General features: G+C 43.2%; 1 protein-coding gene across 12 annotated transcripts in view; it reads left to right on the forward strand.

Annotated features, from left to right (window-relative positions):
* SIPA1L1 (signal induced proliferation associated 1 like 1) overlaps positions 1-17,438 on the forward strand; it is a 484,222-nt gene that overhangs the window by 313,682 nt on the left and 153,102 nt on the right. For all 12 annotated transcript variants that reach the window (XR_004540063.1, XM_033951213.1, XM_033951214.1 and 9 more), the window contains one exon: positions 9,492-9,595. Coding sequence is in view for 11 of the 12 variants with exons in the window: in XM_033951213.1 (XP_033807104.1) it covers positions 9,492-9,595 (104 nt within the window). In the remaining variant the exon portion in view is untranslated. The remainder of the gene's footprint in view (positions 1-9,491; positions 9,596-17,438) is intronic.

A 17,438-nucleotide genomic window follows, 5' to 3' on the forward strand; every position in this document is an offset into this window, starting at 1 on the left:
AATGAGGAGCCCTAGTAAGATTAAAGTCCACACCCAAAATCAGGTAACCCCCCTTACTCTTAACAATAAACAGCAAACAATTCCGCAAAAACCCTCCCTGCTGCTCATTCAGGACATAGAGGTTGGCTAGGGTAACCAGCTTTCCCTGAAGATCTCTGATCAACAGCAGATACCTGCCCTCAGGATCACTTATCTTGCATTTAAGCTCAAACCCCAAACCTTTTGTAAACAGAATCCCGATGCCCCCTCCCCCTTTCTTCTACCTTCTGTAGCTGAAGCCTAGTACTGTTCTGGAAAGTGGGGATCTACCACATGCTTTTCATGTGCCTTTTTCAAATAGGTCTCTTGTACAAAACAAATGTTAGCTTTCAATCTCCACAATTCCTTAAACAGTGCCCTGCATTTCAAAGGAGAATTAAAACCTCTCACATTATGAGAGACCACTGTTAAATGCCTTCCCCCCATTTATCCCCAGCCAAGCAAGAATCCATTCCCCCCATCCCTCTCTCCCCAAACTCCCGTGAGAAGCCCCGCGCTTTCCCAAGTACACAGAAGGAAGAACCCATCCAGGAGGCCAACTGACACCATCCCACCACTCACCAACACACTGAACCCCTCAAACACACATCCTCCCCAGCTCCCACAGCAACTCTATTTTCCCATTACAAACATTCGCTCCTTCAACCCATACAGGCCAAAGATCGCTACCAAGCCAGACCCCCCACACCCCGCAGCACTCAAGCAAAAGACCCCCCCCCCTGCACTCATACCACTCCAGCAACTCACTGCACCAAATAACACTTAAAGAATAGCATGCCAAAGGTGCACATAAAGTCTCAAGTCTTAGGAGTTGAGTCCACTCGTCGCCGCCACTCTGATCTCTGCCAGGGAAATTCTGCCAACCGCTAGTGCACATGCCTGTTCCGCAAGTCTCCTTTGGCAGTAGACGAACACTCCACTCCCGCCTTCTGCAGCACCTCTTGGGCCACAGACAACGTAGTCACTCGGGTATGCATTCCATTGATAGTAATCACCAAACCAAAGGGGAAGGTCCATTGATATCTTAAGTTCGCTCGGGTCAGCGCCTTGGTCACCTCCCGAAAAGTCTGTCTTCTCTGCAGAGTCGCTGTGGCCAAATCCTGGAACAGCTCCATATGCATCTCATTCCACTCCATCTTGCCCAGAGCCCGAGCCTTCTGCAGCAACCATACCTTCAGGGCAAAGCTCTGAAAATACGCCACGATATCTCAGGGACGATTCTGCACACAGGGTCCCAGTGCCCTATGCGTTCTTTCCACCTGTGGATCCAATGAGTCATCCTGGAGTCACCACCTGCCTAGTCGAGTCATCACCTCCTTAGCATCCATATAATCTGCAGACTCTGGCAAACCCCACACCCGCATGTTGTTGCAGCAATTTCAGTTACTCCACCCAAGCTCGGAGATCTGCTTTCATGGATGAGTCAGGCCGGGTCATGTGCTCCTTATCAGTTTCCATCGAGGTGGTAGCTGCCACAGAGCACGATGGGACCGCTCTGTCCTCCCCCATCAAACCAGCTCCACGTGGCCGTGCTTCCCTGCTTTCGCTGTAGATTTCACTGCCCCCCCCTCCCTTCAGTATCAGATTGGAGCTTCAATGCCATCCATGGTGTCCAGGTATGGACTCACAAAAAACCACCAGGGAATGAGCTAAGAGTCTTTGCCAATTATAGGGTTTGCTATGGCCAAAGATGGAGCACAGAAACTATGCTTCCATCTTTCCCGATGACATCACTTCCTCCTTCATTTCCATTTCAGCTCAAATTTTTAACTAGTATGCAATTCGAGAAGCCTTTAGAATGATTCGATATATTGAGCATCTGATATTTTATCATGCATAGTTAGAAATTGTAAGATAGTCTCTGCTCAGATGAATTTACAATCTTCTGTGTTTTGATGTACAGCGCTGCATATGTCTAGTAGCGTTATATACATGATTAGTAGTAGATTACATGAAGAGCCAATTTATTTTAATTATTTTCTCAGATTTATTAGTAGTGTATGTTTTGAAAAACCGAAGAAAACAGTTGAGAAACCATCATTTTATTTCAGAGAGCACAGCACAGTATTGCATCTTTTGGAAAATGGTGAATAGAAACAAACGAATTCTGCAGAGCAAATACTAATTAGGTTAAATATTGGCATTTAAGATGACAGTGTTCTGGAAGGTGTTGACATTTGGATAAAATATAAGGTTCTCCCTAGTAATTTCCTGCATTGTTCCTAAAGTCATCTCCTTTTTGTATTCTGAAATTCTTCAAACAGCAGCACTAGCCAGAATCTTTTCAGAGGATTCAGTTGGTAGTTAAAAGAAAGTGTGTGTTCTCACTTTGATTTTGCTCCTATGGAGCAAAAGGGTTGAATTTTCTCAGGCTTTCCAGCCTAGTTGCCTCTGTTATTTTGAGTTCAGTTTAAGTGGAGCTTTCCTGTGCTGATACTTTGAAATGCAACCCTGAAAAATGTAAAGTATGAATGTATCACAAATATCCAACGAGTACACAACATCGGAGCCCCAGCAGATTTCATCACTTTGCTGTCAGACCTAGGCTTCCAACAAATGGTCTCCTCACCAACTCACTCTTTGGGCTACATCCTAGACCAGGGGTAGGCAATTTCGGTCCTCGAGAGCCGGAGCCAGATCAGGTTTTCAAGATATCCACAATGAATATATATGAGATGGATTTGCATGCACTACCTCCTTGGGATGCAAATCTGTCTCATGCATATTTATTGTGGATATCCTGAAAGCTTGAACTGGCTCCGGCTCTCGAAGAGAAGAATTGCCTACCCCTGTCCTAGACCTAATCTTTACTCAAAAAGACACTTTACTCAACACACAGACCCCAACCTGCACCACCAAACCTGTACCCTGGTCTGATCACCATTTGATCACATTCTACCATACCTACACAACTAAGCAACCATCAGCCAGGAAGCAACCCCAACATAAGATGATGTACAACAACGCAATCAACCTGGAAAATCTCTCCACAGGCCTTTCTAACCTAACAGGATCATCAAATTCAAACTCTCAATATAGTGACGAAGCTGCCATGAACTGGCATACTGAGGTAAAAACCCTATATGAAAGGATAGTCCCGATCCAAAAAAAAATCAAATACTACCCCCGCAAATATTCCTCCCCCTAGCTAACTGACGACTTAAGAACTAAGAAAAGAGAACTAAGGCGAGCGGAAAGAAAATGGTACAAATCCAGACTTAACCAGTGACAGGTTCAAATGGAAGGAACTACATGAAGAATATAAAAAAGCCACCCTAGAGGCTAAAAAGAAGTACTATGCTGAACAACTATCAAAGGCCTCCAATAGATCAAAAAATCTTTTGAAAACAAAAAAGATATTTGCAACATCACAAGGAGATAATCAGTACCTTAACACTGAACTTGACAGCGAAACACTCTCAGACTACTTCACTGACCCAGTAGACAAAATACAGTCTCACCTTTACTCTGTCATGCTGCAGACATTGTCCCCTCGTGACTTTAATAAAACAATTAAAACCACAACTGGGAACCTAACTAACTTCAATACAGTCTCCCGCGATGACATTACTGAAATACTGGACATAATTCATCCTTCTGGCTCCAAGCAGGAACCCTGTCCACCACATCTCCTAATGACGGTGAAAGACACCTTTGTAGACTCTATCCTTCTTCTCATTAACACCTCACTACAAACAGGCATAGTACCCTCAAACTGGAAGTCGGCGGTTATCAGACCAATCTTGGAAAAAACCAACACTCAACCCTAATGTGCCCAGCAACTTTATATCTGTCTCCAACCTACCCTTCCTCTCTAAGATCCTGGAGAAAACAGTGTTAAACCAATTACTCTCCTTCAACAACAAACAAGGAGCCCTATCTGCCTTCCAATCAGGATTCAGGAAATTCCACAGTACTGAAACCGTCCATCTAGACATAATCGATGACTTCTGGAAACTCATGAACAAGGGTAATGATGTCCTTTTGGTGCTTCTAGATTTCAATGTGGCATTCGACACTATTGACCATTCTCGTCTCATTGAATGGCTCTCTGAAATTGGAATCCGAGACGTTGTGCTACAATGGCTGTCCTCATTCCTGGAAAACAGATCCCAAAATGTTCTGCTCAATGACATGCTATCAAAACCGAAACCAATCAAATCTCTACATTAGACCTGTCCTACACATAACCCGCAAATATCAAATACAGATTCACTCCTTCGTGGATGACATCCAACTGTACCTACCACTAGGAGAAGCCCATGACACCCAGATTGAGAAACTCCTAAACTGCCTTTCGGAAATCAAAAACTGGATGTCCATCAATAAACTTCAACTAAATGCCTCCAAGATGGAACTCCTTTGGATCCGCAAAGAACGCTGAAACCATGCCCATCCCTCACTGTGCTGGGAATTCAACTACTCTAACTGCAAAAGAGCAAGTGCACAGCTTAGAAACACTCCTTGACTGCAATCTGTCGCTCTCCGACCATATCTCTCAGGTGGTATCTTCCTCATTTTACTACCTGCAACAACTCTGAAAAATAAGGAACTACTTTTCAGAGTCTGACTTTGCCCAACTATTCTATTCCCTAATACTCTCCTGCATGGATTAGTGAAATGCGCTATTCATTGGTCTCACGGCAAAGAATGTACGACAGTTCCAGTATGTTCAAAATGCAGCAATCGGGCTTCTAAAAAACCTCCGTGCCTGTGACCCTGTCTCCCAGGCTCTAGCGTTGGCTCACTTGCTGCCTGTAGCTAAACGTTGTGTCTTCAAGGCCCTGATGCTAGCGTTCAAATCCTTGCATGACATGGCACCAGGATATGTGATAGCTAAACTTCCTCCGTATGTGCCTTCGCTCCTAGGATGAAATTTGCTTCAAAACGCCCCCTGGTTGTGCCTTTCAACTACAAACTGCCAAACAACTGTCCTATTCCCACTTCATACCGAGTCACTGGAATCAACTGCCATCGCAGATCAGATCTCTTGAAGATCTCCTCAACTTCAGAAAAACAATAAAACATACCTCTTCATCTGACCCCCCCCCTGCCCTTCATCCATGTACTACAAAGAATTGTATATTTGATAACTGAACCAGTCTGTGTCACATAAGGATAACCACACCTAATATGTGCCAACTAGGATGAAAATTTGTATTCTAATCTTGTGCTGATATTATGTATGTTTAACCTGTAACCTGTTCTACGCTCTTTGGGGACAATGGGATAGAAAATACATGGAGGAGGATCTCGGCGAGAGCAGGAGCCAGAAGGCCTTGAGCATGCGCAGATGCTCAAAGCCCAACAGAGATCAGCGGCAAGCTCTTTCGGCACTGGCACATCCTGTGGGTTGGTGCTGCGTGTCGGTGTCCAATCGCGGTAAAGGCTTAGGCAGGTGGGTAGACAGGCGGGGGAGCAATGCCAGTTCTCGAGGTTGAGGTGGGCGAAGCTGGTTCCCAGGGATGGGGTGGAAATGCGCCAGTGGCCTCGGGGGTGGGGGGTCTTTTGGGGATGTAGTGGGGTGGAAGCGCACCAGTGGCCTTTGGCGGGGGGGGGAGGAGGATTTGGGATGTGGAACGAATCGCCTGCGTTTCCATTCACTCCTATGGGGAAAGTTGCTTTGATATACGAGCACTTTGGTTTACGAGCATGCTTCTGGAACGAATTATGCTCGCAAACCAAGGTTCCACTGTAATTTTATTATATCCTGTTTTAATGGATTGGGCCTATTGCATGTGGTAGTATGGATTCAAAAGATTTTACTGGGTAATTTCAAGAATTAACCAAATGGGTATTTAAAAGCTTTTACTAATTAAAAGTTAACCAGTTAAGTACAAAAGGGGGGGGGGGTGAATTTAACTATTTAGCACCAATATTTAGCACTGTTTATTTTTAAGCATTAATAATCAACCCAAGTGGAGTATAGTAAAATGTAAGAAATAATTAAAATATAGGCACTAGTCGTCATAAAACAAAATTCAGAGAACGTAAATTTGGTTGAAAAAAAGCCCACCTCTCCTTAAGTCCAGGACAAATATCAGGAAGTTCTGCTTCACGCAACGAGTGGTGGACACCTGGAATGCTCTCCCAGAGGAGGTTATTGCGGAATCCACCGTTCTAGGATTTAAAAGCAGACTAGATGCACATCTCCTTACGAGAGGCATAGAGGGATATGGGTGACTAAAATTACGCCAGGTGTACACCTGGCTGGGCCTCTGCGTGTGCAGATCGCTAGAATTGATGGACCGAAGGTCTGATCCGGAGATGGCAGTTCTTATGTTCTTAAGGTAACCAAGCCTAGACTTAACTAGTTATCTTCCTAAATATTTAGTTAAAAATTACAGGATAATATCTGGTTATTATTAACCAGGTACTGAGGTCTGGATATTAACTTATTTCCATACATAATTGCAGATATTTCAGGAATAGCAGGCTACTGGGCAGGGCTCTGGTTTTCTGGCCCAGATATATCTAAGAAAAAGGACCATTTAAACTAAATTAATTTATGGCGCATGTATGGTTGGGCAGACTGGATGGACCACTTGGGTCTTTATTTGCTGTCATTTACTATGTTACTATGTTATCTATATAAGGGGCAAATAAAATAATCACAAGCTAGTGTCCCTACGTGCCATTGCATAGCCAAGCTGTACCAACAGGTATCCACCCCAGAAAATACAATGCCTTGTAAAACTCTTCATACCTTGTACATATTTCATGTTTAATAAAAAAAAGAAAAATACAGTTCAGAAAGCATTAAAGTAGGAGTTTGTTTCAATGCTGTACACATTCAACATAAAAAACCAATTATAGACCTATTAAAATAGTAATTAAGAACAAGAAACAAAGCGAGACATGCCATTGTAATAGCATTTATGAGAGGTCAAGAGAGGATGTTGTAGTCAGGGCTGTGACAGTGGTACAGCAAACCTTCGACTCTCGACTCCTTTATTTTTCTACTGTCTGACCCCCAACTCCTAGTACATGTAAGAGAAATTTGACTAATTATAGAAACATATGATATTTTTATGTTCAAAATTAGGACTAATGAACCATGAAATGTATTTGAATCTGAACAAGGAACCTGAACAAAAAATGTATATTAAAATATAAAATGATAAATTTTTATATTGAAGCTGGAGTCAGTATATTTTTTACCAACTGACACCACAGCCCTGGTTGTAAGGAGGATGTTAGAAGGGTAGGGGATGGAAACCTCCTTCTTCTTTTTTTTTTCTTTTTTTATAATCTTATCTGTTCCATCATATTCTGTGGAATCATTTGTTCCCATATATCTGAATTCAGACAGTTCTTTACGCAGTGTTATTGAATATTATAACATGTTTTTTTCAATCTGTGTAACCAGTAAGGACCAGTAAGTTAAGCTGTTTGTCACCACATCAAGAAAGTATATATTGCAACAACTAATGAAAGGGAGATGCAGCTGTTAGGCTCGTGTTCTCCACAAATGACAGTGAAAAACCATACCCGTTTGAAACCAATATTTTCTTTGCTATTTGTTTGTCCCTTACATTGGTATTAGTCTCTGTAATCAAACAATTGATTTGCCAGTTCAGCAATTTTGAATAAACAGAATGGCTTGGTACTCTAGAAGTATTTAGATATGTTGCAGAAAAGCTACATTTTTCTGAGGTGGAAAACTTTTTTTCCCCCCATGAATTTAGGTGTTCTTAGACCGATTTTATTCTGCATTTTATCGTGGATACATTGGAAGTTTATTCTTAAGATTCAATGTGCAGATATGTATGGGGAGGAATTAACAATAGTCTGTTTTATGAGTTACACTGACAAAACTAAAGAAATTCAGAACTTAGGCTAGGATTTACTTAGCGGGGTGAGTCCATCTACTCCAGATCAGTGGAAGTATTTTAGATTTTATGTTTGATTGGGGAAGTCCTAGTTTAGTTATGGGGGAAGTAGTAGTTATCCCTTTATCCTGGGTTGACCATAAGTCATGGTTGTTCATCTGCATCATATGTTTGTGTTGGAGCCTTCTCTTTGGTCATTACATAGTTGAGTATCAGTGACCCCATTGACAGTTCAGGTCTGGATTACATGGTTAAGCATTTGAGACTATTCTCTCCTGACAAGTAAGTTGATTTTGCAGAATAGAATTTTTCCAAATATTTTGAAGAAACTGGCACCCATTGGGAAAATTCAGGTTAGCCATGATGTTCATAGGTCTGTTATCTTTATGAGGAACTTTTGTTCCTAAAGTGATGGGGATGCCAGTTTAAACAGAGTTTGAAAAAAAAAAAAATTCCCATTTGATAGATTTGCTAGCTATATGTAAGACTTATGCCCATTTCTATTGGAATGAAGAAGTGAAGGCCATTTATTGGGGTATACAATATGTAGGCCATCTGCATGTGCAAATAACTTTATTTACAAGTGGGGATCGCTGTTTTTGAGTAGGCTAGATTACTGTAATTCGTTGTTATTGGGATTAGTGAAAGCTAAGCTGAGAGCATTACAGGATGAACTCAGCAGCTAGACTGATTAGTGGGGTTATGAGAACATCTCATATTACCCCTATATTGAAAAGTCTTTACTGGTTACCAATCGAACAAAGAAATCACTTTCGTGTTATCTTTGGTGCATCAAATCTTGCTTCGATCAGTACCATATTGGTTCCAGTGTCTCTGGGAGGTGTACAGACCCGGTAGAGCTCTGTGATCAGATGGTAGTATGAAGTTAGTAGTATATCAATCAATTATGAATATAAGATATGTGGCTACAAAAATAAAAATGTTTACAACTGCTGGGATGTTTTTGTGGAATAAGCTATCCAGTCAATTAAGATTATGTGTGGAATATACTAGCTTTAAGAAATTGCTTAAAACTAAGCTATTCAACTGCAGCTGGTCAGCAGGAGGCAATCTCAAAATATGCTGCTTATGGCCAGCCCCAGCAGGACCCTTCCTCTGATGCGTCGGAAGTGATGCATCAGAGGAAACTGCCGGGACTGGCAGCGAGCAGTCTGTTTTGAGGCTGCCTCCTACTGACTGGCTGCGCTTGGGTAAGAAAGGGAGAGAGGGAGGGAGCGAGGGGTTTTGCGGCTCAGGACCACCATCTGCTTCTGCCACTAAGGGGCTTGAGGGAGGAGGGCTTTGCGGCTCAGGACCGCTGCCGTGTTAGTGCATCAGAAATGGAGGGTGGGTTCCTCTCAGCTGCTTGATGGCTTGAGGGGGGAGGGAGGTTACAGCTCAGGACTGGTGCCACTGGTGCTTTTTTTTTGCCCACCAGTGATTTATGGTTGGTTTAGAGTGCCAGTCAACTGAGACCCGGTTAACTGAGATTCTACTGTATAAGTGTTCATCATTTAGGCTGCCATAGAATACTTGATAAAAGTTGACCTTGATATTGATGTAGCACGAGCTTTTTAGAGTTGACATAAATTTCATATAATTGTTCAATTTTTGTTGCAGCTGATTCAACTGGCACCCACTCTCTCTACACAACTTATAAGGACTATGAAATCATGTTCCATGTTTCCACCATGCTGCCGTATACACCAAACAACAAGCAACAGGTAAGTAAAGTTGTTGCTTAGAACTGCAGATGTCAGCACCTCTCTGCCTTCACTCCTCTCTCACCTTTGTTCTGAGTTGGAATTTTTTGCATTATAGCACAGCAAGGAATAGCTGAAATATCCACACTGCCACGATATGTGTCTAGCCCTCTAAGTTAGTGAAGAACGAAGGACACAGGAAAAGTAATCTAATCTAGTCTTCGATTTAGATACCAGGTCATCTCCCAATGGTTCACATGTAATTAAGACTAGAGTACATAAGAAGAAGAACATGAGAGAAGTAAGAGCTGTATTATCATCATTTCGTTGATACTATAGTTAAGCCGTTTAAATATTGTGTGAACAGCAGTTTTCAAGGCTTTACTAAATTGTTGTAGCTGGCCTAGAGTCAGGAAGTCCATTCCAAATCTCTACCAGCTTGAAGACAAGAGATTGACTAAGCTTCCCAGCAAATTTAATTCCCTTAAAGGAGGGGGAAAGATAGCTTATATCTCTGAATATTCCTCAAATCTAAAGGTATTCCAATATAAGGGGACTAAAGGGTCAAATATTCCATATAGAAGCTTGAAGATTATGCATGCACATTTAAACTGGATCCTAAAGTGGACTGGGAGCCAGTGAAGCTTTCTCAACAGAGAAAAAAAATGATCATACTTTTGTTTCCCGAAAATACGCTTAGCTGCCATATTTTGTATTAACTGAAGTCGTTTTAGACTGACCTGCTTAATGCCCAGATAAACTGAATTACAATAGTCTAGCTGGGCAAGCACAGTGGATTGTACCAACACTGAAAAATGTTCTTGATGGAATAATGATCTAACTTTCCTCAACATATGCAGACTGAAAAAACTCTTTATTATCAAAAAATTTATCTGTTTGTGAAATGTAAGTTATGAGTCCAGGATGACACCCAGGACTCTGGAAGAACATAAGAATTGCCGCAGTTGGGTCAGACCAATGGTCCATCGTGCCCAGCAGTCCGTTTGATGGCCCCTAGGTCAAAGACCAGCGCTCCAACCGAGACCAGCCCTTCCTGTGTACGTTCTGGTTCAGCAGGAAGTTGTCCAACTTTGTCTTGAACCCCTGGAGGGTGTTCTCCCTATAACAGACTCCGGAAGAGCGTTCCAGTTCTCTACCACTCTCTGGGTGAAGAACTTCCTTACGTTTGTACGGAATCTATCCCCTTTTAACTTTAGAGAGTGCCCTTTCATTCTCCCTACCTTGGAAAGGATGAACAACCTGTCTTTATCTACTAAGTCTATTCCCTTCAGTATCTTGAATGTTTCGATCATGTCCCCTCTCAGTCTCCTCTTTTCAAGGGAGAAGAGACCCAGTTTCTCAAATCTCTCACTGTACGTCAACTCCTCCAGTCTCTTAACCATTTTAGTCACTCTTCTCTGGACCCTTTTGAGTAGTACTATATCCTTCTTCATGTACGGCAACCAGTGCTGGACGCAGTACTCCTGGTGAGGGCGCACCATGGCCCGGTACAGTGGCATGATAACCTTCTCTGATCTGTTCGTGATCCCCTTCTTAATCATTCCTAGCATTTTGTTCGTCTTTTTCGCCGCCGTGCATTGCATGGACGGCTTCATCGACTTGTCGACTAGTACTCCCAAGTCTCTTTCCTGGGGGGTCTCTCCAAGTACTTCCCCGGACATCCTGTATTCGTGTATGAGATTTTTGTTACTGACATGCATCACCTTACAGTTATCCATGTTGAACCTCATTTGCCATGTTGCTGCCCATTTCTCAAGTGTGGTTATGTCACGTTGCAGATCTTCGCAGTCCCCCTGCATCTTCACTACTCTGAATAACTTCGTATCATCCGCAAATTTAATCACCTTGCTCATTGTACCAATTTCCAGATCGTTTATAAATATATTAAAGAGCAGGGGTCCAAGCACTGAGCCCTGCGGCACCCCACTGGTGACGTTCTTCCGGTCCAAGTATTGTCCATTTACCCTCTCTCTCTGTTTCCTATCCGCCAACCAGTTTTTAATCCACGTAAGTATTTCACCCTCAATTCCATGGCTTGCAATTTTCCAAAGTAGCCGTTCATGCAGAACCTTGTCGAATGCCTTCTGAAAATCCAGATATACAATGTCGACTGGGTCACCCTTGTCAATCCGCCTGTTTACTCCCTCGAAGAAGTGCAACAAGTTAATCAAGCAAGATCTTCCTTTGCTGAAGCCGTGCTGGCTGATCCTCATCAGATCGTGTCCGTCAAGGTGATCAATGATGCGGTCCTTTATCAGCGCCTCTACCGTCTTTCCCGGTACTGAGGTCAGACTCACCGGTCTGTAGTTTCTCGGATCTCCCCTCGAACTTTTTTTGAAGATTGGCTACATTCCAGTCTTCCGGAATCTTTCCTGATTTGACTGACAGATTGGTTGATCGACAGGTTAGTTGAAGCAGTTCAGCTATAGTCCTTTTCAGTTCCTTGATAACCCTCGAATGGATGCCATCCGGTCCCGGGGATTTATCGCTCTTAAGCCTATCAATTTTCCTACATACCTCTTCTAGACTGACTGTCAACCCTGTCAGTTTCCCGTCTTCGTTTCCAGTGTATAGCCTGTCGGGTTCCGGTATGTTGAGTATATCCTCTTTGGTTAATACAGATGCAAAAAATGTGTTCAGTTTATCGGCGATGGCTTTGTCCTCCTTTAGCACTCCCTTTATTCCATGGTCATCCAACGGTTTCACCGCTTCCTTCGCGGGTTGCTTCCCCTTAATATATCGAAAGAATGGCTTGAAGTTTTTTGCCTCCTTGGCTATTTTTTCCTCGTAGTCTCTTTTGGCCCCTTTTACCGCCTTATGGAATCTGAGTTGATGCTGCTTGTGCTTTTTCCAATTTCTTCCGTTTTTGACCTTTTCCATTTCTTAAATGAAGTCTTCTTGTCTCTGATCGCTTCCTTCACCGCTACAGTGAACCACGCTGGCTCTTTGTTCTTTTTCCTCTTGGAAATACCTGTTTTCAGTATAATAGAGGAAGGGAGTTTTTCTAATCTTGGCCTAACCCAAAGCAATTTGGTTTTAGCAGCGTTCAATTTCATTTGGATGGACAATGCCCACATATTGCTATTCATCTGATGTTTGTGGTTCCTTTTTAAAAATGAGATAGCAGGAACAGTCAGTGGAATGTTTCTATTTCTGAGTTCTTTCTCTTTGCCCAAGTAACTTCTCTTTTTAATGTCCTATCCACACCAAATTTTCATACACATTAGAGGGTGCAAGGAGATTGTGACTGGGGTATTTTTATTAATTTTTTTTATAACTCAACAATGTCTTTATTGAAAATAGTGCAAGCAACAATAAAGCCAGAAGAGAATTCCCACAAATTAAATGATCGAAAAGCAGTTATATAGCATGTAAAAACATTTCTTAATTGTCTGGCCACACTATTCTCCCCTCTTGTCAGCAGATGCAGGTAAAGAAAAACCTGATCTTTACCAGTGAACTTACTGGTATAAACTACTGGTGTTCAGTGGAAAGATCCAGTATATTCTCTATTTCTAACTGATAGTAAGTTGTGTTGACTTGTGCTCCTGGTCTCTGGTATAGCTTTCCTGCTGTGCTAGTCAAGGCCATACAGTGTGCTTGAGCCTAATGGCTGCTCCCAGGTTACCTGGTCCCTGGACCACACCTTATTGTACCCATAGCTCAGCTTTGTTGCTTCTAGTCATGTATTTTTGCTGTTACTGTGTGAGTCTTTGGCTCAGTCCTGCAGGATCCTGTCTGAGGCGTATGGGTCCCTGTCCCCATCCCCTACCCCTCCTTGCCGTTCACCCTATTTGGGTGTTTTTTCCCCCAAGCTCCCAATTTTGTCCTGGTTTAGCTTTATTCCCCTATTCAGGGAAAAGGGGGAGTGATATATTTGGGGGAATTTGGGTTGGGAGAAGATTGGGGGTAGGATTTTGATGTGGTCCAGTTAGGTAAGATGTTAGTCTGTAAAAGGACACTATGAGATGCAATCTCCACTGCCTCTGAAAGTTGATTAATCTACCTCCCTAAAGCAGGATGAGCATGTTAAAAGTGAATTTTGTTTCACTTAATGATTAGAGTTGAGTTTACCCTATAAACGCCAGCTCTACTTTAAGGAAACCAAGAGGCTACTTATGGCAGTTGGTTTTGTGCAAGAAATTCACCTGTTGGTTGCCCATGAAACACTATTTACTCATTAAAGGTACCCACATGTTGGTTTGTTTGTTTATTTCTCACCCGCTCTTATCTAGGGCGAGTTACATATTAACATACAAAATAAAAGATTTACATTTATCATACAAAACACTTCAGAGACACACATGTATATTTGGCTTCAAACAGTGTTGGGGGGGAGTGAGGGGGGAACTAATTGGGTAGAAGTTCTTTTTGCACAGCATTTGAATTATCAGGTTCTAGACACTGTTATAGACAGAGAAAGTTGCTATATTGGCTTAAAAGTAGTAATAGATCAGCAGAGATATACACCACTTAGGGCTTCTTTTACTAAGGTGCGCTAGGGTTTTTAGCTCGCGCTGAAGATTAGCGCGCGCAAACCCCGCGCTAAATGAAAAATGCTACTGTACGCAGAGAAAATGTTAATTATCATTCCTATTCCGGGGCTTTTTCAAAGAGGTCAAGGCAGGTGACTCTATGCATAGTCACTTCAGTAACAACCATACAAAAATAGACAAATATACCCCCTCTCTTTTTACTAAACCACTGCTCTCGACGCTCATAGGCGCCCTGTGCTAAAATCCGCTACTGTGGTTTAGTAAAAGGGGACCATAGTGCAAAATATAGACACATTTTGATCATTAAATTGAAACTCTGGTTGCACTTTCTTCTTCTAACTGTGCATCCAATCTTTCTTCCCTTTTTTCAGCCTGTATGCTTCCTTTCCTCCAGACCTCATTCCCTCCCCCAACTTTTTCTTCCTCTCTCCCTGCCCTTTCTTTCTCCCTGCCTCCTTTTCTTTTTTTTCTCTGTTCATGCCCCCTTTCTTTCTGATTCCCTTCTTTCCTTCTGTCTTCCTGCCTGCCCCCTTTCTTTCTTTCTCCCTGCTCTCCTCCAAGCCGCCGCCGCCGCCATCGGAGAAAAGGCCCCAAAGCCACCACCGCCCCAAGCTCTCCCTGCATCGGGCCGACCAGCATTCCTCTCCCCGATGTCAATTCTGCTGTTGGAGAGGAAGTTCCGGGCCAGCCAGGCAGCGATTGGCTAGCCCGGAACTTCCTCTCTGACGGCAGAATTGACGTCGGGGAGAGGAAGGCTGATCAGCCCGGTAGATTGTGAAGGCAACGCAAGTCTATCACGGAGCTCGGGATGGGATCTGCAATCGACTCACTTTGCCTTCGCAATCTACCAGTCGATCGCGATCGACGTATTGGGCACCCTTGGTCTATACCTTCTAAATGTAGATCAGGGCAAGTTTTATGAGAAATTGACTGAGCTTCTGGGGGCACAACCCAGTGGCGTACCTAGGGTATGTGGCACCCGGGGCCCATCATTTTTTGACACCCCCCCCATGTAAAAAAATATTTTTTGTAATGACCATGAAACGGAATAAATGGTCAGAATAGAAACAGGCAGTGAAAATTTTCTTATATTCCAAACATAACATAACATAAATTATGTCTGAATTGTCATGACATCAGAAGTACATATGGAGTAGTTGCAGGTGATGCTTGGGACAGTTCTGATTGTGTTAGTTCGGTTTTATGTGTTTTTTGAATAGAAGGGTTTTTATTTCCTTTTGAAGGTTTTGCAGTCTGTGGTCGATGTCAATTGGTTGTAGAGTTGGGGGTCGAGTGTTGCAGCTCGAATGGCTAGGAGGTTGTCGAACAGTTTTTTTTCTTTTGACGTTTTTGGTTGGAGGGTGTGTGAATGGTGCGTGAGTTCTCCTATGTCTGTTTGAAGTGGATTGAATTATTTAGCTGAAGAAATTAGTTACCCCCTCATCCCACACACATTAATTCTCTTCCATTTTTGTTCCCATTATAAAAAACACTGATAAGTTCCCAGAAAAAAAATACATTAAAATAAGAAATGAAAACAAAAGCCCCTACAGATGAGAACATAACATAAGAATAGCCTAACTGGGTCAGACCAATGGTCCATCATGCCCAGTAGCCCATTCTCATGGTAGCCAATCCAGGACACTAATACCTGGTCAAAACCCAAAGAGTAGCAACATTCCATGCTACCGATCCAGGGCAAGCAGACACTTCCCCCATGTCTTAATAACAGATTATGGACTTTTCCTCCAGGAATTTGTCCAAATCTTTCTTAAAACCAGCTACACTATCTGCTTTTACCATAACTTCTGGCCACTTCATTTTTAAGTTTAGATCTTTCCTTTCAAACAGAGACCTTGCTAGATGTCAAATACAGCACAAGGTAACTTCACATGGACTTAGCTGTGCAGGAAATGTGAATCTCCTCATACACCCACCATATAGTGCAAAAATGTGCAAAGGTCTGTTTTTTTCTTTCGATCACTACATAGCCTAATGCCACACAAGCAGCGCTGTTATAAACATATTCTGTAGGTCAATGCTAAGGATAACAAAGTTTCCTTCCTTGGACCAGAAGGAGATACTGATAAACCACTGGAAGAGATCCCAACACAACACCCAAAGACCCACTCAGTATGTGAACCAGTTGAGTGGACTAACTGGACTAACTGGGGGGTGGAAATGGGCCCGGAGTTTGCTCAGCAGAATTTCCCAGACCACCTCTTCCTCTCAACACATTAACACACTGCCACCACCACCACTAGGAACACCTCACTGGGTAGGCCAGCTATGCTATAAACTTTATAAAACACATTATTATATTTTCTTATAAAGCACATATTTTAACTGAACTCTCTGACATCCTCAGCCTTTCCATTCACAAAAATAGAAGGAAGAAAAGTTCCCATTTCCTGCTGTCTCATGTCCCCGGCCTATACAATATTTTTTTTCTGCAGACCCTTCAAAAGTCTGACCAAATTCTCGTTTCACTTGCATTATAAAGTACTGAGGATGCCATCTCTCCCCAATCCCAGGTCCTAAAGTCTAAGACAGTAGCGCAAACTAATGGTGCCAGATTCAGGAAAAAAAAATTTCGATTCGATACAGCCTATTGAATTGGTTTTTCAATTCGATTTTCCTGCCCAGTTGGGTGATTTTTTTCAAAACTCCTGGTGGGTTTTATAGCTTTTTCACCCCCTTTGGCTTCTCCTAACCACACTGGCACCAGTGTTCCCGCTAAGCTGCGCTGGCGTGCGCTGGCGCACAAAATATTACATCGCAGCGCACAAGTTTCTCGTCACAGCGCACACACGCGTCGCAAAGGTAAGGGGAGGCTGGGGGAGGAATCGGACGTCGGGGTGGGGGTGCGAGGGTTCACGGTCCTCTGTTCTCCCTAGAGTGCGGCTCGTCTAGAGCAGTGGTGCCCAACCTGCTTCCCTTCCCTTCTCACTGCTGCCATCGGGGATCAGGCCGACACCGTGTCTTTGATCTCCCTGCTTCTCTTCCCTGCTGGGCTGACCAACTCTCGTGGCGGCCCGACGTCAATTCTGACGTCAAGAGGACATTCTGGCTAGCCAATCGCTGCCTGGCTGCCCGGAACGTCCTTTCCGACGTTAGAATTGACGTCGGGCGGCGAGAGTTGATAGGCCCTGTGCAGAAGAGAAGCAGGGAGATTTCGGCCTGTTCCCGATTGCGGCAGCAGCAGCCTATTCCGCGGCGGTGGTGGCATGGGGGAGGTAGGAAGGAAGAAAGAAAGAAAGAAGGTGGGGTGGGGGGGACAGGGAGCCAGAAAAAAAAGCAAAAAATGGGGCACGGAGGAAGGAAGGAAGAAAGAAAGAAGGGGGGGG

This window comes from Geotrypetes seraphini, chromosome 7, assembly GCF_902459505.1.
Source record: "Geotrypetes seraphini chromosome 7, aGeoSer1.1, whole genome shotgun sequence".
NCBI lineage: Eukaryota > Metazoa > Chordata > Amphibia > Gymnophiona > Dermophiidae > Geotrypetes > Geotrypetes seraphini.